The sequence below is a fragment of the Engraulis encrasicolus genome, chromosome 17 (genome assembly GCF_034702125.1).
Source record: "Engraulis encrasicolus isolate BLACKSEA-1 chromosome 17, IST_EnEncr_1.0, whole genome shotgun sequence".
Lineage (NCBI taxonomy): Eukaryota > Metazoa > Chordata > Actinopteri > Clupeiformes > Engraulidae > Engraulis > Engraulis encrasicolus.
In genome coordinates this window covers 6,455,983-6,480,857 of record NC_085873.1, presented here as the reverse complement: position 1 = coordinate 6,480,857, position 24,875 = coordinate 6,455,983, and the positions used below count along the sequence as shown (strand labels likewise).

At 45.2% G+C, this 24,875-nt stretch overlaps 2 protein-coding genes across 4 annotated transcripts; one reads left to right on the top strand and one right to left on the bottom strand.

Annotated features, from left to right (window-relative positions):
- Positions 1 to 356: 356 nt before the first annotated feature.
- Positions 357 to 7,963, bottom strand: si:ch211-194k22.8 (uncharacterized). Its single transcript, XM_063221101.1, has 7 exons — positions 7,598 to 7,963; positions 7,372 to 7,470; positions 6,806 to 6,865; positions 5,193 to 5,298; positions 3,952 to 4,280; positions 2,542 to 2,728; positions 357 to 913 (listed from the first exon to the last, which is right to left on the bottom strand). The coding sequence occupies exons 1-7, from the start codon at positions 7,682 to 7,684 to the stop codon at positions 684 to 686; spliced, it is 1,098 nt and encodes a 365-aa protein (XP_063077171.1). The 5' UTR covers positions 7,685 to 7,963; the 3' UTR covers positions 357 to 683.
- A 4,293-nt stretch (positions 7,964 to 12,256) lies between these two features.
- Positions 12,257 to 24,433, top strand: nfe2l1b (nfe2 like bZIP transcription factor 1b). 3 transcript variants are annotated; one of them, XM_063221649.1, is made up of 6 exons: positions 12,257 to 12,382; positions 13,464 to 14,426; positions 17,541 to 17,810; positions 19,719 to 19,811; positions 20,104 to 20,316; positions 20,974 to 24,433. In XM_063221649.1, exons 2-6 carry the CDS (start codon positions 13,800 to 13,802, stop codon positions 22,465 to 22,467), a joined length of 2,697 nt encoding a protein of 898 aa, XP_063077719.1. In that variant the 5' UTR covers positions 12,257 to 12,382; positions 13,464 to 13,799; the 3' UTR covers positions 22,468 to 24,433. The 3 variants fall into 3 exon arrangements, with proteins under 3 accessions (XP_063077719.1, XP_063077721.1, XP_063077720.1); XM_063221650.1 differs by lacking the exon at positions 12,257 to 12,382 and adding an exon at positions 12,722 to 12,893; XM_063221651.1 differs by lacking the exon at positions 19,719 to 19,811.
- The last annotated feature ends 442 nt before the right edge of the window (positions 24,434 to 24,875 follow it).

Sequence of the window (24,875 nt, the reverse complement as noted above, 5' to 3'; positions counted from 1 at the left end):
TGTTTTTCTTGTTTGTTTTTTTCCTGTGCATAAATTTCCACCATAAAAAAGTATTATATGGAAATGCAGGGCTGATAGTATTCAGGCTCCATGCCTGATTTCAGGCTTGACAGAGTTTGCAAAAATAAAAACATTGATAATAATTAGCCAGGTTATTCTTATCTCAGAAAGTGTTACAGGTTCAGGTTTTTCTTCTACTATCAGACTTGAATAATGGCCATACACAGGCTATTAAATGTTTGAATAATGTGACAAAATAGGCCTACGTTATGTCACTATGCAGTATCTTGTCGTTGTTGTTGGAGCAGGGGGAAAAGTTCAGGCTCAGGATTTTTTTTCACTATCACCCCTGTAAATGTCATCACCACTTCACCTCCAACACAGTTGCGCGGCCAGAAAGAAAACTTTAAAGCCTTTTTCTCAGTTTACCAGTAAGGAGAGATACTGCGTTCTGAAAATGTAGGGCAGATTGGGTAGGCGTGTTTTGGGGTATCTTACTCTAACAGACGATTATTTGGTTCCACTCTGTTAAGTGACACATGCAAGCTTGGAACTAGGATTACCACCAGACTCAGCTACGAAACAGCTGGAAGAATGTCAATTACTTAACTCGAGAGGAGGTGGGAAATGGGCACAGTCCCAGAAATGCTGGACTGTTCCTTTAAAAAAAACACATACATTTATCAATCGACGCTAGGCCTCTGTCCAGTAGCACTGCTGCCGCTGCTGCTGCTAACACTGCTAGTTCTCAGGCTACTCAGGGTCACGACGCTCGAACCCTTGGAGTCCTGGATATCCGGTGGCGGTGGAGAGGGCTTTTTCCTCAGTCGCTTGGCTTCGTTTTGTAGCTTCTGTCGGATGTAGCCCTTGATCTCTGCATCGGTCTTCCCGGGAAAGAAATACTGAACTGTTCCTGTGGGCGGGAAAATGACAACCTTAAGAATCACCCCAGTGAATGTTTTGTTTTTTTTTGCTCATGAATGTTGGTTTTGTCTTCCAGTTCAGACATTGAATTGTCTTTTTTGTCTGACTCATCTAGTGTTTTCAACAGTTTAAAAACTCTTAAAGGCGACCCTGTACCGACCCGAATGACCTTCAACTTCAATTTGATCTTCAATCCACAATTGTTTATAATCCAGGTGGTGTAATAAACCCAGGAACAATACATACAGTTGTGGACGATATTATTAGCCCCAGTCCTGAAATTAGACATCTCTCTTGATTTCTCAGTGAGGAGGACCATTATGAACCATTTCTGTTATTCTGGAAACAAATACACTGATGGAGATAATATCCAATTAGTTGAATTTGGATTTTTCCATTTTCACAATGAGTTTAAACAAAAAAAAGGTAAAAATGGCAAGGACAAAATGATTAGCCCCCTTATCATTAATAGTCAATAGAGTGCCATTTATGAACCAAAACTGACATCAGGCACTTGGATTAGTTGTTACCTATGCTGGCACATGCCCTACCAAGGATTTTGGCCCATACTTTCATTGCAAATAGTTAACCTGATCCAAATTGCATATATACTTGCATATACACTTCCATATTTTTCATATGATCAATGGTATTCCACATGATCCCCAGACTCTGCTGATTACATGGACATCAGTTCTGTGGCTCCGTGACATTCCTACCCTGAAGGACAAGCCTTAGAAGAGAAGTAGGCAGGTCCTGTTTTACGCAGCTTTGTGTTGGCGCATTTGCTTTGAATGACTGCTGCTCCCACAAAGCAAGAGCTAGAAACTCCATTCCAAGACTGAATGATAGTCCAGAGTCCAGGTTTCCAAATGAGCCATAGAGATTTGCTCAACAATACCCTTTTTTCTTTTTTCTTTTCCTGTACATAGTGTACAGCAGTGTTTCCCAACCAGGGGTACGTGTACCACTAGGGGTACGCGAGCAAACTGCAGGGGGTACTTGGAAACATGTAATTTTATCAAATACATGTAGCTCAGTTACATTGGGATAGAGAAACTTGACTTAGGGGGTACTCATGGCACAACAAAAAAGGCTTGGGGGTACACAAGACAAAAAAGGTTGGGAAACACTGGTGTACAGTACCGTACAGTACTGTATAGTCACATCTCTGTAATACTACCCTAAAGGCATATCCAACCAAGTCAGATGACTGTAGAACACCTTAAGGGGTAAGCTTTCATATGTGACAATGTTCAGGCTTCTAGCTCAAAAGGTTCTTATACAGTTAGACCTTATTTGGGGGGCTGCATTTTGACTAACTAAAACATTTACAAAAAGACACTTGGCAAAATGCGTGTGCATACCCACACATAATTGTCTTGGGAAAGGTCATATATAGCTGTAACAAGATCCCCTTTGACAAACAGCTTCAGTAGACCAGTGAATAAGTCTCAAATGTGTTTCTAAGGCCAAATGTATCAGCTAAACTTCTGAAATGTAGTAATTTCCCAGGGTTTCTATAACCGCTGTTCAGGAAAAAAGATGTTGAAACCCCTGTAAATAAATGTTATGTTATTATTATGTCACTGAAGCAACAAAATACTAAATACTCACGGAGGATGGCCTGCACCTCGTCGGTGGGCAGGGCGGGTTTGGGCTGGCCCCTCTTATTGTAGACCACCCCAGAGATGGAGTGCGAGGCTAGGCAGTCCCTCTCGTACAGGCCTCTGAGCAGGTCATTGGTCAGCTTCTGGGCCGTGGTTCCCGTGTTGCACCTCTCCAACAACTCAGGGGTGATAAACTGAATGCCCAGAAAGCACAAAAAAGGAGGGAATGGACTTGTTGAAAAAAAAAAATTGTTAGGATATTATGCCTTTATTGTTCACAGGGTGGTAAGGAAAGTGACAGGAGAGGAGTGGGAGAGAGGGGAGGATCATGAAATGACCTCGGGCCGGAATTGAACTGGGGTCCCCAGCCTTAGTCTTCAAGATTCAAGATTCAAGATTCAAGATTCAAAAAGCTTTATTGTCTAATATGTTGCCATATTAGAAAATTGTCTTTTGATTTAACCTTAGTCGTTTGAGCCCCGGCTAAAGGCAGAGAATGAACTTATAAATGTTTGTGGTGGAATCATGTACTATATTGCTATTGAGTTGATGTGTTGAGTTGTTTTAGTCTATAATGTAAAACATGTTGATTCTGATTGGTCATATGTCCGTGTTGCATCTATCCAACAACTCAGGGGGAATAAACTGAAGGGAGGGGTGGTGAGGTGGTGGTTGACCGCCAGTAATCATAAAAAAGATTGCTCACACAACGTAGGCATGGATGAAAAAATTACTAAAAATTAGTAAATGAGTTATTTTAGTTTATTGCATCAAACACATCAATTTTAAGGTGTCACTTTTGTTCCAACTCATCAAAGTAGGTGTCAGTAATTAATAGAAACAGTGCACTACTTGTTCATTAATTAAAAAAATGTCTTAAGTACCACAGCACTGTATCAACAAACAGACTCCCCAAACTGCCGCTAGAACAAAAGGCTGCTCTGACAATCTGATCACATATAGTACAACAAAAAAGGGTAACACTTTATTTTAGGGCTATATCTATTAGCACTAATACATACAATGTTAATGCCTGTATAAGTAACTTGTAAGGCATGTACTAAGCAAACGCTAAGGCCTACTAGGTCCTTACTAAGGTTAAATTGGTAATAAATCCCTCATTGTGCATGAACAAGACATTTGCGAATACATGCCTAACAAATGTTTGATTTTGCTTTGTACATGCCTTACAAGTTACTTATACAGGAACATTGTATGTATTAGTGCTAATAGATGTATCCCTAAAATAAAGTGTTACCCAAAAAAGTATACACATACGAACATAATGACACACGCAAGAGTGTCCAAAGAGGATCTGACATCTTTGAAGATGGTGCCTCTGTTAAGTACAGTATATGGACATAATGACACCACACGCTGTCCAAAGAGGACCCGAGAGAATCTCTGAGGATGATACCTTTGTGAAGACTCTATTCTTGTGGTGTGAGGCGTCCAGTGGTTTGAGGGGCGGGCTCTCCTGCTTCGGCCATTGTCCATTGAGGATCGCTGACACTGCCGTGACCGCTGGGGCTGGAACTGGAGCGAGGACCGGGGTGGCCAGCAGGCCATGATGTGGCCCGGTGGTGGTGGTGTCGATGTGTACTGGGACAGCGCTGGCCAAGCTGGGGAGGCCGGGGAGGCCGGGGACGGAGGGCTTGGTAGTGCCGTTGCTGTCCCTGCTGCTGGCCGGCCACATCTGAGTCTTCTCGATCAGGGACTCCAGATGTCTGGCAAGCTTCCCACATGCTGTTGGGTTGTGTTGGGGTTGGGGTCAACAGAGGATATATACGGAGAAGTTTTTGGTCTTGGTCATTGTATTGTGGTTGTCTATATGTCTTGCACTTGCACTTGATCTTAAATTTCGCATTTGTCACCATATGGGACTGTAATGTAATCTGAAGTACGAAAAGTAGCACACTCAAATGCTCTCCATTCCCTTCACACAAAGTCTTAAGTGGATAAATTAAGCACAAATCTAATCTAAGGCGATACATTATACGTATAACAACAACAACATAGGGTCTCTAATTACTGTCATAAAACCCTGAATCTTCTTTAGGAAACTAGCATGGGGGAGGGGGAGAGGGGGGCTTTCCTTGCTGTCTGGCCCAGGGGCCCATAGAGGCATAATCCGTCCCTACACATTGATTTCCCGTTTACAAACATTCCCGCTGTGAGAAGGGGCAAGATGCTAAGCAGCCAATCACGTGAGCGCATTTTTTTCAGTAACAGAAGTTTCAAGCAATCAGAGATTGAAGAGTGTGCAGCCAGGGGTGCGCAGACAGGGAGTGTTTACAAACGGGAAACCCATCTATACGTATTCCTGGAAGTACAGTGTGTAACATTTTACCTGACGCCGGTGTCATAAGCATGTCATTACAGTGTCATAATAGTGTCATGGCACAGTTATGCATATGTCATAAATATTATGTCCATGTCATAAACATTTTATGACTGTTGGCCTTAAGAGACATTCGGTTATGGCAAAAACAACTTTGCCATAACCGAATGTCACTTAAGGCCAACAGTCATAAAATGCTTATGACATGGACATAATGTTTATGACTTATCTATGACTGAGTTATGACACTATTATGACACTGTAATGACATGCTTATGACACCGGCGTCAAGTAAAGTGTTACCGTATAGTGTGTACCTGTAAGGCACCGTATCTGTTCCTTCAGGCTCTCCATCTCTCTCTGCATGCACAGCACCATGGTGATCAGCTCCATCTTGGAATAGGACTGCAGGTAGTCAGCTTCCTGCCATGTGACAGTCACAACCAACACATTGATCAGGATGAGGAGCCTCATACCTCATGGATGTGATTCATCAAAAGAAGGGGGTATACATTTCAGATTTTAAGCAAAATAAATGTGTAACTGAGGTCATCTGGGGGCTTGAACCCGCAACCTACCAGTCAACGCTCCCGTTCGGGCATGGGAGGCACAGCACGATGCAGCTGAGCTGTAGGGCGATAACTCAAGAATCATAACTCAGCGCTACTGATACTGTATGAATGTATGCAGAAGGGGTAACTAACGTTCTACTCCAAATTCTACAAGTTGGCATGTACATTACAAATGTAGTTGCATAGCATTACACCAAGAATATCACACAGAAGAAGAAGAGATGTTGATATCAAAACCAGAATCAAAACCAAATCAGACCCTGTCCTTACATATTGGTGTCTATAAATGACACACATCCTACACACACATGGATGACGTTTTGATTTCAGAAGTGGAGGCACAGGACACAATGTGCAAACTCATGGAAGCAGCAGGACTCCAGGAAGGTGATCAACTTCCTGATGACAGTTACAAGAGCACACTGATCAGGGGGAGCAAGTCCTCCACATCTCCATTAACGTATAGGATTGTTTCTGGGTAAAGAAAATACACGTTTCATTCTAGGGGAATAACAGCACTGTAACTGCCCTTGACAATAAAAACATGTCCATGTATGATAGTACTCACTAGGGGTGTGCAAAATAATCGTTGCATCGATGCATCGCGATACTTACTCTCACGATACAATGCATCGATTCATGACAAGGTATCGTGATACTTATTTTCTCAATATACTGCATGGAGTCATGACAATTGATTATTTGATAACAATAAAATTCGATTTGACACGGGTTATTTTGTTCAGTAGAGCATAGGTAATATTTCTGTTGTGATGTAAGCTCTATCCCAGATGATAGAATGCTTAAATAGAATGAACTGACTTAAGAAAGCGACACAGCAACTGACAAATAAGCTGTATTATACACATTTACTGAAGTAAATATCGCAATGCATCACAGTAGTACATGAATCGCAATGCATCGTGATAGAATCGCATCGTGGCATGTGTATCGTGATGCGCATCGAATCGTGAACCCTTTGCCAATACCCACCCCTAGTACTCACACATACTGCATTTCGTTGCCCTGTATTTAATGACAATACATTTCAATATAATCTAAATATGGACGACACAGGTGCAAAACCAGCTCAGCTAGGCCAACAGCTCAGCACCACTGCATGCAACTGGTAGAGATTGGCGGTAGAAGGTCAGTAAACCTCTCTCCCAAAGCCTCATACAGTAGCCTATCCGTCGTGCTGAGCAGTCTGTCTGGACCTTTACCTCAGCAGTAGTATCATGCTGTGCCTCCCATGCCCAAACCGGAGCATTAACTGGCAGGTCGTGGGTTCGAACCCCAAGTGGCAATCTAGCACAGATGACCACCGTTACGCATCATATGATAGGTGGTAGGCTTACCTCAGGAGAGGAACTGCTGTCTGTGAAGTGATTGGCCGGGGGACCATCAAAGTCAGGGGCCTAGATTGACAGAGCAAAAAAAGAGATGTTTATAAGTACATGAAAACACAGTGTTATGGCATACACCTATATCATACAATATGAATGGTATTACACATGCATGGTTATCATGAAAATGAAATGATTAGTCAGAACACAATTTGTACAAACTTTCTGGATGCAGATTAGACAATCACTCCCACAACTTGAAAAAAAAAACCCCCATCATTTCCTAACATATATCTTGGATGAGAATGTTGTAAAGCCAGAGACGAATACGCACGGTTTTCTCCTATTGTTCTCCATCACTGATGCTGTGTTTCCACTAAAGTAAAAGCGCACATTGTGTCGCTTTAGTGGACGGCAGGACTGTCTGAGTCCCCCTTACATGATGGTGGGTTCACCAACCACGCATGGAGGCGACGTGGTGGTCTCACTCTGTGTATTGCTGTTGCACCCGGGGTTGCCTTTTCATCAACAATTACGATAACAAATACATTTGTTTGGAGAAATATAAAAGCTCAAACCCCAGTGCTGAACTTCTGAAGCTCCACCGGAGATGAAGAATTCTCCTCCGCGTTCTCTTTGGCAGGATACATTTGTTTTCTTCGTTTCTGGAGTCCGTGCTGTTGGACAGTTTAGTTGGTGGTGTAATAATTACAGCGTTAACTGACCAAAACACACAGTCTAAAATAAGACAGAATGACAGAAATATTTAGACACCGTAGACGGTTGGTGTTTTAATTGTCTTACACATGTGGCATCCAGCTTTTGCTCCTCTTCCTCGTCCTCTTCATTTTCGTAATCAAGAATCCGCTTCGCTTTTGTTTTCCTTCTCATTTCTCTTCCATTATTCTATTAGCGCGGATGGAAACGGCGTTTCTGCAGAATTAGCTATCCTTCATCAACCCCACCGCTTTAATAATAGTCTTTGTGATGCTGTGATCAGAAGAAATGTATAAAGTATATCGCTCGTGGATCCTTTAAAAGTACTTCAGCACTCTTCGGAAAGACAGTTCTTTACTCCCCATAGCGAGAAATTAAAGCGGACGGATTTTGAACAAAATGCACCGTAGCGTAACGTGGCACCAAGTCTGTGTCGATCAGATTTAAAGCTGTAACGTGCATTGAGAGGAGGCAATCAACAGGAGCGAGCATTGCCTGTGGTAGATTGCATTTAGGATAAAAGGCACCGTCTCAAAGCGCACACGATTTAGAAATACATTTTGACTTTTCACAACAAAAATAAAGTAGAATGATTTTAAAGATGTCTGTCAAGTAATTTGGTGTTTTACAAGGCAATGCATGCTGATTTAGAAATCCGTACTCTTGCAATTTATTGCTCTCTGAATTCATGCCCAAATAAACTTCTGCTATTCCAGTGATGCATGCAGCTGGTCCAGATGTTGAGCCATAAACCAATTGCATTAAGGCCCTACCCCATCATTCAATTTGCTTACCCTTACGAAAATGGCTTACTATGATTTTACCATGGTTTTAATGCAGTAGCAATGTGTTTTTTATGTAGTAATTATTCTACCACCATATGTATGTATGTCATGGTAGGCCCCATGCACTCTGAACCAACCATAGTTTCACTATGGCTTATCCATGGTAAGTAACCATGGTTTTACTATAGTATTTCATGGTGATTCTATGGTAGGCCCATACAGTGCCGCTGACAGCTTTTGCTGGGCCCGGGACGAAGTCATCTGAAAGGGCCCCTACCCAATACATACAATGTAATGGGCACCCAATTCTGGGCCCCCTACCTCACTGGGCCCAGGACAACATACCCCTTTGTCCCCACACGTCACCGGCCCTGGGTCCATATCATACTCCAAGGGCCTACTCTGAACCAACCATAGTGACTTATCTGGTATTTGTTTAGGCTACTATCATATGGCATAGTGATCAGCCTATATGTACTATGAACCAACCATAGTTTTACTGTGGTTTGTTCCATAGGACTACAGTAGCTGTCATCGCAGCCAGTAGTAAAATCATGGTTAATTTTCATATGGGTACCGATGTAACGGAGGCCAACTAACAAAGTGTGGCGTGGAATGTTAGTAAACCTCCCTCCCGAAGCCTCATACAGGCAGCACTGGTAGCGCTGAGCTATCAGACTGGTTCTTTAGGGCAGTGTTATTGTGCTGTGCCTCCCATACCCAAACTGATGCATTGACTAGGAGGTAGAGGGTACGAGCCCCGAGTGGCAGACTGCGCAGAACACCTCAGTTACATATACAATAGGCTAGTTAAACCGTGGTTAAACAGACCATAGTCAAGAACCATGAAAACCCCCAAAAAACGTGATAACCATGAATAACTGTAAACTATGGTAAAACCATGGTTAGTGTTCACAGTAAAAACATGGTTGATATTCACAATACCATAGTTAATGCATGGTTAAACCAGTCATGAACCATGCCAAAAAAACATGAATAACAACCATGAATAACTAAAACCATGGTTAGTTTTCGTAGTAAAACCTATAATTTTCTTAAGGGTAGTCTTGATTTGGATCTCTTGTACAGTCTTGCTTTTTCTTCGTGGCGTATGTACAGAGACAAAGTGACCTCTATGACCTTTATTACGTATAGGTATATTCAGCAGGGCTATGACTTTACTTTTTCCATCACTACCCAATTTGGCTTGTAGATGTTACATCTTACAAGCCAAACATGCACTCACTACTAGTCAAATGGCTAGTAAGTTTTCTTGTGTGTCCGCCACACTGAATTTTCACCAGCATTTGGCCGGTTGGTGGGTGTTAATTTAGAGCCCTGTTCAGCAGTCTTAAATCTGCCTGACACCATCATCTGAAGGAGTACAAGCAGGTGAATAGTTAAACCGGTGTGTTCCTAATCATGGGCATAATGGTTAACTTTTATCATCACTGACTTTGCTTTTCATTTCTCATAAAAGGCCTTGTTGTATATCGAAACGACACTTTCCCAATACATTCAGCAAAAATATTTCACTGTGTAGTATCGTGCAGTGTGTTACATGTCTTGTTTTGATTTGTGTTGCGGTCTTTTTGTGTCAAAAGATGTGTTTGACATGTGGTATCATTCAAATTGGGGCACAGTTAGGTTTACCAACTTACTGGGGAAAAAAAATAAGGGGCACCTCATTTGTGTGGGGGGTGTGGGGGTCCTCCCCCAGAAAATGTTCTATTTCTTAGATGCAATTTCCTGCATTTTAACCAAATTGTGTCCTGTTTCAGCTTAATACAGAACCATTGGTTTCTAAACATGAGGCGAGTCCATATTTCAAGGGACGGTTGGCAACCCTAGGCACAGTGTCTCAACTCCAAGGTGCCTAGGCTATATCATAACTCCAAGGTGCCTAGGCTATATCATAACTCCAAGGTCCCGGGTGCATATCCAGCCTGAGGTCATTTTCCTTTCCTTCCCTATCGTTCTCTCTCCTACTCAACCTGTCAATGTGGTTGTCCTATTTCAAATAAGGTGTGAAAAGCCAAAATATCTTTTAAAAAGTATCATTCAGACTGATTGTGTGAAAGACACACAGCAAGGGGTTAATTGAGGCTAGATGAAATACCACACACTGCACCCCTATTTTTCATGGAAACTCATTAGGCCTATACACAGAAAGGTGAGGTCAACGACATCCTATAAAGCAGTGGTTCCCAACCTTTTTCTTAAGGGACCCATGTTTTTACTATTGCAAGCTTTGGTGACTCAACCACGCGAGCGCCCGCACGAGACGGAGTCACAAGATGCGCCCTGTTTCCTGCGAAAACTTATTTTAGTTATTTTATTCTTCAATTCGTCTTTGGTCAAATATAGAATAAATGTTTAATGTAGCACTTACATTTTGTTGCGTCTATGCATTTATTAGTTAAATGCTTTGTCTTTTATTCAACATGGGCTATATATATTTAAAACGAAACCCTTTAAAATCAAGAGGGCTCCGCGACCCCCTGTGGATCTTTGGCGACCCATAAGGGGGGTCCCGACCCATAGGTTGGGAACCACTGCTATAAAGCCTATAAGCCTAAAAGTAAAATAAAGGTAGCAGTAACCTAGTATGAATTATGTATCCTTCTGTAGGCTTCTATGTATTGATATGGTCATATGGATACATTGTAACAATGTGGGTGACACATGATGCAACACTACCACCTAGTGGTGATACTCATGTGCAATGTCTAAATAGCAGTCTGCTGCAACACATGATGGAAAAATTAAAACATTGAATGTGAAAATGAAAACAAAACGAAAACATGAGGGGAGGGGGAAGAGGAGATAAGTTACTATTTTTATGACAAAAGGGGCTTTCTTAAAAGTCACTTACAGCCACTTACATCAGCCACTTATAAAAGCCCATCAGGGACAAATGGTCAGTTGTCCCTCCCAGGTCCGGAGAGAGGACTGGATAGGCAGGCCCTTTCATATGACTTTGTTCTGGGCTAACTCAAAGCGAGTCCTAACCCTCTCAGTGGAAGAGCCATGGCTCGCAAAAAATGATCTGAGGGTTATTGCCAGATTGGTGGGGGAGTGCTCTCCCCCATCCCACTCCGTGACACAGAGCATGGCAGGTTCCCAGGTGGAGTTTCTGTCGTTCACATTTTAGACTCTGAGGGTTCCTATTTGTATTTGAGATAAAATATATTACATTCCTTAGGTAGCCTATATAGATTCTGAATTGTAACACATCATAAAGCAGATTTTGAAGATGTTTTTGTCATTGAAACCCCAATTTTGATGTCTTTACAGGCTAATGCAGACTGATTTAGAAACATTGGCTACCCATAGGAACACCCATATGGCTTACAAAAGAAAGACTCTTCTCGAAGGGTGACGATTTACACTGATTGTTAAAACCTAGCCTATAGCTCTCTAGCCTACATTGCATTCACAGCTGCTGCTTAATCACTTTAAAGGCAGCAGGTGGTAAGATCCTTAATCCGTATGCCACCATGTCAACAAGTAAATTTGAGCTGAATGTAGATCTGTGGACGGATGGAGCTAAGGCTGTCATACAGTGAAAACAAGTGAATATAGGCCCTACAGTGAATTAGGCCTACACAGTGAATAATATTAGGGAGCCTACTGTGAGAGAACATGGAAGTAGGCATAGGCCTATACTGGGGCTTGAAACTTGTAATAAAGCATTTATTTGACCATTATTATGTATTCATAACATTTCATTAGTTGAAATAAATTAGAACTGATATATGACCTTAATTAACCAGCCTATACCATCTACCTTAATATAGTGTTTTGTTTTGAGTGTATGTTGACAGGCTGGTGGTGCGTAGGTTGAGCTTGCAGCGGGATTCCCCCCAATGATCTCAGACAGCACGCGCCCTAGAAAATTCTACGCATGCGCGCTTCACAGCATGCTCGCCTGTATTAAACTAGCGATTGAATAGCTAAGCTAGCTAGTTGGGTGGAAATTCTGCAAGTCATGGTGGGCCATTCAAAGCGAAATACGACAAATAACGTCGAGGATAGCGTGGACAACAAAAGAAACATCTGCTGGATCTGATAAGGGCCACTGCAGGTGATGAGACACACAGAGCCTTACACTGATGTGGCAATTCCTCATTGTTAGTGTGATAATAGACTTTTAAGCTGCAAGCGTGTGTGCTAATAGAACCGGCCGGTTAGCTTGCTAGGAGCATCAGCTAGCGTGGTGACTTGATTCTGTGGTAAAGATGTTTAGGGGGATAACGCTTCTGCTCAGGCGTTGACTCATAGGAGGTGAAATTGGGTTTGAAATGCAAACAACGAGGATACGTATGCCTGCATTTTCTATTTAAACTTATTTTTTTTGTCTGTGCAAAGATCCGCGTTACCCACCACGTTCCGCCCCTTGTGATTCCTGATTGGCTGGAGTCTTGAAAGGGCCGGTAGATTTATTTCATGTCTGTGTTCTGGGTGGCTGCTGAGGCTGTCAGTCACTGTTACAACACTTGTTGCTACTGAGGATGTTGGGTGCCGATAGCGGAAGTGTGCATGATCAATACTTCCTGGTTGTTTGGCAAGTGTTCGTGCTTTGTGATGCTAGAATGGTAAGAAAATCACTGCTCATAACCTGCAGTAATGTGTCGTTCATGTATTTAGTGCAGATGCGAAGGCATAGTGTGCAGGAGTGCTTCAGAAGCCCACGAGAAGTTTGGCTATTGTTGATAACGACTATCTCTTGCCATGGATGGGACCTAACAGGGATGGGTGGGAGAAATCGTATGACTGGTTACGCACGCTATCTGCCCAAGTTAGTGATTACAGTTGGTTGTGTAATTTCAGAAACGATGGGCCCTTCGGACACAAGTGCCAGTTTATCCGGGAGGAAAGACAATGCATTGAATCTATTTGGTGCATGCAGCAAAGTTATAACCTAGTTAGACAGCTGTTCTAGCATTTGTGATGAATCTCTAAATGGGTATCAGTGGCTAACACAGCCAGGTTCACTTTTGACGATGGAGTCATTATGCATGTTTTGTTGTTAATCTCGGCCAGCGGAGTAGTTAGGGATAAAGTTATCTTGTCTGGGTTGTCTCTTGTGAGTTCTATGAATCTGTCATGTGCCTCGTGAATGTCACATCAGTTTTGATGTCTCTCTTGTGTTCTTTTTGTTGCAGGCTTGGGCGACGACATTGGAAGGACGTTTGCCAACAGGTTTTGGGATATGACCACCGTTTTGACATTTTTTTGAAAGCTCGCACTACCACAGATATTTATCAGTGACTTTCATAAAGCAAGTCCAGAAGGCGGACGAGACACTGATTGTTTTGCTTTCTTTTTGACCTCCCTTTGAGACTGCTGTCTTTCATTTTCCATTTCAAGTGTGTGGTGAAAGCATAAGAAACAGCAGGCCTCTGGGTGTGAGGTTTGGTCAATTTTAACATTTTTAGTTTTTTTTATTTTTTTACTTTTTTTTTTACTTTCTTTTTTTTCCGGGGTGCTTTCGCTAAGAAATGCTTTACCTGAAAAAGTACTTCACAGAGGGCCTGATTCAGTTCACCATCCTACTGAGTCTCATCGGGGTGCGGGTGAACGTGGACACCTACCTGAACAGCAACCAGCAGCTGCCCCCGCTGCGCGAGATCATCCTGGGCCCCAGCTCGGCCTACACGCAGACGCAGTTCCACAACCTCCGCAACACACTGGACGGCTATGGCATCCACCCCAAGAGCGTGGACCTGGACCACTTCTTCGCCACTCGCCGGCTGCTGAATCAGGTGCGCTCGCTGGACCATCTGCGCGTGCCCAGCACCGAGCTCAGCGCCTGGCTGGTGCACCGCGGCGACCCCGAGACCGTGGTGTCGGCCGCCGGGCAATCGGGCCCCAGCATCACCCCCCTGGACAATGGCAACGGAGGCGGCGGCGGCAGCCTGGAGGTGGACGTGAGCAACCCCGAGGCCTCCACCATGAGGGGTGGCAGTGGCGCGTCTGAGACAAGTGGTGGTGGTGGTGGTGGAGGAGGAGGAGGAGGAGGAGGGGAGGAAGGGGACAGTGGCCTGGGAGCCGTGGCCTCCGATGACAGCCAGGAGCAGCCGGCCGAGCGGGACGGCAACAACAACAATGACGATCTCACCAAGGAGGTATAGCAACACCTGCCGTACCACTCTTCCACACCCTGCCTATGCTATTAGCACTAAGGAGTTAGTTATAGTGGCATTGTAGCCCACCCTACCTTACTATTTCATTGATAATCTCACTAATGAAATATAGTAACTAAAAGCTATGTTTTACCCTCCCTACTTTTATTTATGATCTCAACAAGGAGGTATAGTGACACAAGCATGGTGCACTACCCACACTACCATTCTAGGAACATGAGCACATTGGGTTCACCCTTCCACACTCTATTCTATAGATGGTCTCCCCAAGGAGACCATGCCGTACCCACCATACCAGACCCTATTCTGTAGATGATGTTATCAAGGAAGAAGGAGCACAAGCATGTTGCACCCACTGTACCACACCCTACTCTATAGTCACTGTCTGACTGGACATGTCTTTTCCCTCCTCTGGACATGTCTTTATCAAAGTGGATTAACATTCAAGATCTCACCAGTAACACAAGCATGGTGTTACTCAATCTATCACACCTGAGCTTATTAGATAAACAATTCTATTGTCATTGTCTGAATAGACAGCTAGTTTAAAAAAAAAAATATATATATATATATTCGTAAAAGCGAGTTCAAATCTATACACAGGAAATGTTCTATCTCAGTGGGAAGGAAATTGAATTATAATTTATGGATCTGTGTGAAGGTTCTGATTCAGAATTGTAATGTGTTCCTTCCTCCTTGACCTGTCCTTCCCCTTCCTCCTTGCTCATCTCTCCTCAACAACATTGAGAATTGCCAGGCAGGGTTTGCATTACAGCACAGACAGAACCGCACAAGTGGCTAACCACATCTTTCAGTTTCATGTTGTGCTCATGAGTCTATCCTGTGGTTCTTGTCTACAATTGTGCTTTTTATGGGTAATTTGTATTTTTTAAGGGATACACTTTTACTCAAGTAGATTTTGACCCAAGCATTTTAGTTAACTCATTTGAATGAACTCAAATTGTGTTTTCACATTTTTCATAAATTGATCCATCTTGAACCAATGTGCTGGATAGTCAGCCAGGTTCCAACAGCCCATTAGTCTGACCGTACACATAGAGATGCAAGTAACTGGCTATGAATAGCGTTTGTAAATTCACAGTGTGCGTTGAATTGTCCTTCGTCAAACAGTCACAGCATACACTGAGGACTCCAGCTGAGGGAGGAGCAGCACAGCCTGACATAAATCTTTTTAGGAAATAGGCAAGACTTATTCATGAATTGATCCTCACAACATGTACTGGTAGTGTATCGAAACGCACCACACTATTTCTTTTGGTAGGTTACCTAGCCAGTAAAATTCAAGGTCCCACACCCAAATGCAATGAAATCTAGATCCCAAGTTTGAAGTATTGGGCTATCGGACCAATGGCCGACCCCGGGCCCTCACAGTCTTATGATGCTGTACAAAATTCCATGACCTAGTCAGTCTGGCAAAGATGTTGCCAGGCCACACCCCTTCTAGTGACAACACCTTCGGCAGTGCATCTAGTCAGGCCAGGAGCAATATCTAGATATTGTTTCTGAGCTCCAGAGAATTCAGGAAAGCCACAACTTCGTCGGGAAGCAGTCAACTTTGAGCAGCTCCAAAAGTAAAGTGGCATTTTCTAGATGCAGTTTGAAGGTCCTCTGAGAATACTGTTTTCAAGGCAACTTTACCAAACTGCTCACAGAGCTTTGTAGTCATTATAGCCAGGTTATTGGATGATGGCTTGTGCTGAGACTTTTTTTATTTATTTATTTATTTTTATTATTTTTTTGGTGATTTTTCACCTTTATTTAGCAGATAGAACATGAGTGGGGGTAGAGAGAGGGGAAGGATCGGCAAAGGACCTGGTCGCTGGCATAATGGTTCGGCGTCTTGCCTCATTTAGCAACTGCGCTCCCTGAGTAAAGATGCCATTTCCTTAAAATTGTTCAGTACTCTCTTCGCCTCTAGTTCCTATTACCCCTGCTTACCCCTTCTCCTCCAAGATGTATCTTTCAAAGTTAGGGTCACAGGGTTTCCCCCAGCTCTTAATAGTTATGGCTGCCACCCAGACAACAAACACCTCCCACCTTTACTAGGTGGCTCTCCTGGCAAAAATAAGGATTTGATTTTGTGTTTCATTACATGTGAAGTTGCTTTACTGCAAAACGCACAAGCTATGTATTACTTTTGAGTGGTTTCATGCCATGTTTCCTGTGAAACTTCTTAACATTCCAAATATTACCACAGTCACATGTCTGTTCCCCACAGACCCAGGCAATCCCCCTCAGCCACTTTGAGTGCCACGGCTCACGTGTTCTGTGGGAAACACTGGGGAAATGTATACTCTGGGTTGGATTCAACTGTGGGGAAATTGATACTCTCTGGGCTGGATTCAACTGAGGGGGGGAATTGACACTCTAGGTTGGATTCAACACTGCAGAGGGTGGTGGGGGTGGGGGGGTATTGGCAGAGCCAAGGTCATGAGGTCAGATTACAAGACGTTTGCTTTAGTTACTTAACGTGCCATTTCCTATAAGCAAGCAAGTCATTTCAGATGCATTACATGGCTGTCAGGTGACGAGAAGTTAAGACGGAAAGGAATTCTGATCCCATGCCCCTTTTTTAACACCCGTGCTTCCATAGAGCTGTAATGTAGTTTAGTAGAGTCTGGTGCTTCTTGGTGTTTCTTTCTGTATGAATTTTGATGAGATTTTGTCTGTGTTGCTGGTCAAATTATGCACAAGCTATCCACGGGCACGCCTGTCTAATGTTTCTCTTGTGCCAAGGACACTCTGTCCTTCTGTTGTGATGACCTTGCATACCTGGCAATGTGTTGAAGAGATGGACCAGAGAGGGGTGGGTGGTCTGGATATGACCAAGGTTAGGTTGATGTACAACCTAATACTTCATTCATGTCTAATAAAAGGAAGTTGTCCAGCAGTAGTAAGCAAAATAAATAAAGCAGATTTAGAGGCATCTGTTTAGGCATGCACTTATTTATTCCCTTAATCCCTGTGCGTTGGAATGCATATTCACTTGGTCTCAGTGCAAGCAGAACATAAAGGGGGGAAGGGGTTTGAAGATCAAGTCAGCCAATGGCAATGTTTATCTGTGTTTTCCCCCAGGACATTGACCTGATTGACATCCTGTGGAGGCAAGACATTGACCTTGGCGCCGGGCGGGAGGTGTTCAACTACAGCAGCCGGCTGAAGGAGAGCGAGGCCGGGAGGCTGAACGAAGGGGAGAAGCAGCGCAGTAGAGGTGGTGGAGAAGGAGAAGGGGAGGCGCAGCAGCACCAGCGGGCGGAGACCTGGAGGAACGGCATAAACCTGGGAGGAGAGGAGCAGCCAGTGGCTCCTGTGGATGGAGAAACTGGAGAGAGCATACCTGAACAGGTGGGCCCACTAGGCAAACACACCCCTCTCCCACTCCATCGTCCATTACCAGTGGCATTTTACCCTAATAAGAGCAAACCATCTGCAGTGTTTATAAATATATTTGTGTGTCCTGTGCCAGGGAGGGCCCTTACTTGGTCCTCTCACTGCAGTGGATTACATTTCAGACTGCGATGTAATGCACGTAATTGTACAAAAAAAAAAGAAAGGAAGGAAAGAGAAGAGGTTAAGACAGTCTGCAGTAGCGTATTTTATCATGAGGACGAAACGAAGCAACTGTCGTTTAACCCATTGATGCCTGATGTTGCGTTGCGCAACATTGGCCCTGGCGCCTGGAGCAGCATTACGCAACATTCAGGCTCATGAGATTTGAGACAACTTTATTAAAAATCTCTGTTTGTTTGAGATGAATGAACACATTCCAATGAAAGATGGGGGTCTTAGCGTTTAAATGCAACTTAAGTGCATATTTTTATGTGCTTCAGAAACTGAAATATTTAGGTTTTTATAGGCTGAGGGCAGCTTTTCTTAAAAAGGGCTCAGGCATTCAGCGCCCTTTTTTGCAGGTGCCTTAGGCGTCAATGGGTTAACTCTTCATTGGGAGTTGTGGAAAAAGCTTTTATCATGGCTGTGGTAAGACATGCAAGGGTGTCACTGTCAATATCTAATCTTTCTTCCTCTCCTTTTGCCTGTGGCCTCTAGTTTCGCTGATGCCCCGCTTCAGTGAAGAAAACTAGTTTCCCAGCTGTCCGCCTAGTCACAACAACTTTTACGGGACTTCTACTCATTTAACATCCCGATTGCATATGTTGGAAATTACCAATGAATCGTAGCCTGACAAGCCAGACTAAATGTGAATATTTAGTCTGGCCCCAATGAATGACATCGGAAGATTGTTGATTGAAGCAACCCATTGTTTTTCAAACTGTGTGCCTCTTGATCACTCCCTCAAAACTCTTTCCGGTTTCATCAGAAGATTCAAAAACAATCAAATTAAAGTCTCCTGTGTTGTGTTTGATCCGCCAGATTCAGGGCATTGGGGCATTGTCCGAGGCTAGACCCACTCGCAGGCAAGAATAATTTCGCTGCTGGCGGGTGGGGCTAGTTTATTAGGCTAAATGAATTGTGCTTTTGTAAGATATTGAATAAAGTATGTCATCAATGAAGTCATGCCTCGCATCACGAGGCCAAACGCAAAAGGAGAGGACAGGAGGTTAGATATTGAAAGGGACCTGTTATTATGGGGCACCTAACCCCCTCTACTTCCGACCCATGGGGCTGTAGCTCTCCAAATTTTGAATGGGAGTAAATGGAGCGAGTCAAGCAAAACACTCGTCCCGTTTGGAATGTGCTCTGGATTTCACATATGATGGCAGTGAATTTTAAAGGTTTGGATTCGCGTCATGAGACCCCTCGTTTTCGGCACGCAAGGTGCAAAACTGTGTTAGAGACTACAACGTGCGCCTCAGGTATTTGAACCAAGGCTGAAGGTGCACAGCCAGCCCTACCGCTGTACCGCTGCTTAAGTGGCTGCACGTCAGATATGCGACTTCTGTGCTGTAGTCCAAATAATTACATATTTTTGCACGTGCACAACTCAAAGCTTGCCAAGTGAAGTTGACAAGCACACCATTGTTTATCATTAATTCTGAGGTACATTATATGTGTGATCGAGGGGGGAATGCAAGGCGGATCGGAAAATGGCTTTGATCAGTCCATTGCAGCCCAGTCAAAAGTTTGGCTTTCACAGCCCCATGAGCCGCCCGGAAGGGGTGGCGACTTAGGTACCCCATTAGCTAGCTGCACAAATCTGGCATGTGGTGCTTAATCCTGTTGAGGCCTGGCGTAGCGTGGTGAGGCGAGGCGAGGCGATGCTGACCACCATCTGGGTCTTATTTGCTCTCTCAGCTCCCCAGCAGCCTGGGCGCTCAGACCTCTCTGTCCCTCCAGGAGTGTCTCAGGCTTCTCGAGGCCACCTTCCCCTTCGGAGAAGAGGCTGAGGTAAAACTCCTCACAAAGACTTAAAAAAAGACTTCATAGACAACAGATCAAGACCAGTTGCAGGGCAAATAATGGTGTTTTTTTGTGTGTGTGAAATCAGTAACTATTTGGGCCCTGTGTTGTAACACATCACAAACAAAATAAAGCAAATAAAAAAAATAGTTTGATCTCAGCTAATCTGAACAGAAGTTTCAGTCATGGTTTGATTCTTCATCAAATTAATTATACATTCAAGTGCTCATCGTTTCTATCCTGTTCTTTTTTTTTTTCTTTTCCCTCCCTCTCATTCTAGTTCCAGAATGCAGACGTGTCCTCTGAGCTGAGCAGCAGTAGTAACAGCAGCAGCAGTAGTGGTGGAGAAGAGGAGGTGATCCCATCCACATCCACCCAGGCCCTGCCACTGCTGCCTGTGCTGCCCCAGACTGCTGCTGCAGCAGCTGCCGTCGAGCCCCCCCTGGACCTGGAGCAGCAGTGGCAAGACATCATGGCCATCATGGAACTGCAGGTGGGTCTTTTGCCTTGCCGTATTTACCATGCTTTGAACCAGTTTTACCAATTGGCAGACTAGGGAATTGCCTAAGGCCCCAGCAAAACGGCTCACTGTAGAGGGGCACCCCAACTGTCAGCCCTGCCACGGTAAATGACAGCAAAAAAAATAAAGAGGGAAGGTCCTATATTAACGTCGTTTGGGTGGTGTGTATGGGAAACACACTGTTGAGGGTAAAACTCACCAAAGACCAAACGTACCTTTTTGAAAGGGTGTATGATGGCATGGCACAGATCTTGCCATTTTTTCAGTGTCTTTTGCAGAAGATGGGTTAGTTATAGCTAATACTGTTATGTTTCTGTTGTGATGTGAATTGATCTGTGACTCACAAGCACCGGCTTTGTTCCTGATGCCACATGGCTGTGTGACATCAGGTTTCCTTAATTGGATTATAATTAACTTCATAGTCCTGGATGAATCATCTTAATGAATAATTTATGTTAATTTATTTCTAAAATGAATCAGATTAACAGACCTATCATTCTTGAATCTTTAAAAAAATAATTTAATGACATTTCAGTTTTGAAAAATAATCTGCACTACAGCTATAATAATCTTTTCTTACAGTAATAACAATAAAATCTTGAAATTATCTTTCTTTTCTTCCCTTCCAAGGACATGGAAGTGAACGACACAGAAGAGGGTCCCTTCATCGGTCCAGCCAACACTGGCAGTGGCAGCAGCGGTACCACCACCACCACCTCCACCGCTACCACCAGCAGCACCACCAGCGAAGTGCCGCCCGACTCAGTCGCGCTGTCGCGCTCCTCCACCCTAATCAACCAGGACGTGAGCCTGCACCAGGCCTCCCTCCCCTTGCCCGGCTGCAGCCAGGACTTTGCCCTTCCGGCCGCCATCTTCAACCCAGATATGGCGCGGCCCCCCGGTGCCCTCCTCCGCCTCTCCTCCAGCAACTCCACCAACATCAACTCCACCTTCGGAGCCACCAACCTGACCGGCCTCTTCGCTCCGCCCGTCCTCAACGCCACCGGCAACCTCACGTCGGGCCACCACGTTCTGGCCGACCCGTTCAGCAGCCTCCTGGAGGAGTCCATGCTGGACGAGATCAGCCTGCTGGACCTGGCCATGGAGGAGGGCTTCAGCCAGGCGCAGGCCACCCAGCTGGAGGACGAGCTGGACTCCGACTCGGGCCTCTCGCTGGAGGACTCCAGCAACGCCTCCCCGGCCTCGCCCAGCAACTCGGAGACCTCCTGCTGCTCCTCGGCCGCCTCCTCCTCCTCCACCTCCGCCACCTTCTCCGAGGAGGGCGCCGTGGGCTACAGCACCGACTCTGAGGCCTCGTCGGCGGCCTCCTCCTCCGCCGCCGAGATGGAGGAAGGGGCTGTGGGCGGCTACCAGCCGGAGTACAGCAAGCTGTGCCGCATGAGCTACCAGGACCCCTCGCAGTTCGGCAGCCTGCCTCAGCTAGACAACGTCAATCATAACCATACTTACAACCTGCCGCTGGCCTATCCCGACCACCCCCAGTTCTCTGGTGCCTCCAACAGCAACGGCGGCGGGAAGAAGAACGTTGGGCGTGACACCAAGCCCCTCTCCGGCCACCACCACCACCACCACCAGTCAAAGCTGCAGCCCCCTTGCGATTTCCTCGACAAGCACTCGAGCCGCGACGAGCGCCGCGCCCGCGCCATGAAGATCCCCTTCTCCAACGAGAAGATCATCAACCTGCCCGTGGAGGAGTTCAACGAGCTGCTGGCCAAGCACCACCTGAGCGAGGCGCAACTGGCCCTCATCCGCGACATCCGGCGCCGTGGCAAGAACAAGCTGGCCGCCCAGAACTGCCGCAAGCGCAAGCTGGACACCATCTTGAATCTGGAGCACGGCGTGCAGGACCTGCGGCGGGACAAGGCGCGGCTGCTCAAGGAGAAGATGGAGTTCCTCAGGTCCATACGGCAGATGAAGCAGAAGGTGCAGAGCTTGTACCAGGAGGTGTTCTCCCAGCTCAGGGATGAGCACGGCAGGCCATACTCAGCCAGCGAGTACGCGCTCCAGTACGGCGCGGACGGCAGCGTCCTCGTGGTGCCACGGAGCCTGGCGGCGGAGCAGGGCCGCAAGCCTGACAAGAAGCAGAAGGATAAGAAGAAGTGAAGAGTGTGACTTGAGATGGAAGATGGAATGTAACGGGAAGAAAAAAAAAATTGGAGTTGCTGCTGTGTTCTCCCCTCCTTTTTTTCCTCTTTCTCTCTCCTTTTTTTGCGACGGTGTCAAATGAAAAAGAAAAAAAATCTAAAATGCTGCAGAGAAAAAAAAATCCAAGGTTTCATGTGCAGAAAGAGGAGTGTTTCTTTATTTTGTTGATGGAGAAGATCCTGAAGAGGACGAGTGAAAAGAATTGGTGATGTTCATTAATCTTTTCTGCGTTAGTCTTTTCTTTTGCCGTTCCTTCCTTTTTTGTTGTTTTGTTTTTCTTCTGAAAAACAGCGTTGAAGCAGAAGGTCTTTTGAGTAGCTCTGTAGGGGGATCTCATGGTTTCTATTTTCTTCTTTATTTGCTTTTTGTCAAAAAAAGAGATGGTTAAAGAAAAGCATGGTGACTTGAATACTAGCCGATAATTCTAGGTTTTTTCAAAAAATATATCCTACATGGGCTAAGAGTTTTTGGCTAAAATCAGGCTCGAGTATGGAGTGTCGTTTTTGTCAAGGAGAAAGGGTTGAGTCTATTTGCAGAAAAACTTTTAGCCGACAATGCCACCACCACCAACAGGAATGCTCTGCTGAGCTTCGTGGGGTTGCCAGGCGGTTTAGGTTTGGATCTTTTTTTGCCAAGGTTGAACGAGGAAGGGAGGGATTGAGCTGTGTAGCTCCCCCAAGGTTACTGACCAGTTTATCGGGTTGAAATGAGTGTTTGCTTAGGATGTCGTGACTCTTATCAAAGAGTCATTTTTATTTTTGAGAGCAAGGAGATAAATGTTAAGAAGTTGCAAAACTGGAAGAGAGACTCTGAAGGATGGACGAGGGAGGGTGACGGCCAAAACCTTCAACAGGGACACTCGTGTATTATTTACATGTTTGGGCCGTCCTAATTAAGGATTGCATCCGTTTAGTTTGTTTTGTTTTGTGGCGTACCTCCTGGTCTCCAGATCTCCGCTGTCTCGATCGATGGACATTCTATGTATGCACCTTACATCAGATTGAGCGTGCACTTCAAAACTGACAGTTTCTCTCCCCCCAAAACCCATCACCCCTCAATTCAACTGGACCGTTATCTCCACAGGGTGCATGTGTGTACAGTACAGTATGCATACTGTGTACTTCCTCTCCCCGGTAGAGACTTCACTACTGCATTTTAAACAGGAACTGAGACGAGGAGGAGGAGGAAGCCACAAGGACACAAATGAAGAACAGTTTGTTTGAGATGTGAAGGAACAGGAGGAGGACGAGGAGGAGTTGGAGGAGGAGGGGCTGTGTAATGCCTGAGTATTTTCTTTCTTTGTGTTGCTGAAGGTTGTCGTCCAAGACAGGACTGATAACAAACTGGGAAGATGGGAGGACTCTACAGGACTCTTTATCTCTCTCTACTCTACACCAAGATGTCTGTCCTCTTGCAGTGGCTACCAGTGCCCACTGGACAGACTCTGCCACCCTGCCTGCCTGCCTGCCTGCCACCAAGGACAACCATTCTCCTGGCAGGCTTCCAGTCACACGTATCATTTGGTGAAGGACTGCTCCCTCCCTCCCACACAGTACATGTGAACGGGGGTGGAGAGTGAGTGCAAGTGTCAGGGCTGTGTCGCCTCGACTCGAGGCAGGCAAGGCGAGGCCGGGCCGGGCAAGGGGTGGGAGGCGATGGCCGATGATGCCACCGCGTTGGCATTTCCAGGAAAGAACGGCCGGATCAGCTCAGCTCCGTGGAGGACGCATCCCCAATCATCTCCTGCTCTGCTGACACGCCCGCTGGGGTGGCTGTTAAAAAAAAAAAGAAAGAAAACACACCCAGAAGGTCATCGCCGTGCTACCGGAGCAGCACACAGACAAATTTAGACACACACACACGCATACACTTTCTCACACACACACACACACACACACACACTCTCTCACACACACACACACACACACACACACACACACACACACTCTCACACACACACACATTCAAACTTTAACTCACACGCGCGCACACACACATCCAATCATCCCCTCACTGCTTGGGATAGTCCCCAAGGACCTACTGTACAGGCTTTAGCATCTGCTGCTCTTAACTGGCTAATTTTGGATCTGCTGTGTCCACAACTGTACTGTTTCCTTTTTCAGCCCTCTGCTCTGCTCTGCTCGTTCACACCGCGTGGTGTGTGGATGGCACGGCAGCGCATCCAGTTGTCATGGTGGAGGATACTGGAGCATGGACACTACGCACACATGCACACACACGCACACATACACACACACGCCTCATATACTTTACACATGCACATGCATACTTGCATAACACACTGGACTACTTCAGCTGTCTGAATGGCAGACTCATCTATTTAAGGAAGGTTGAATTCTACCGAT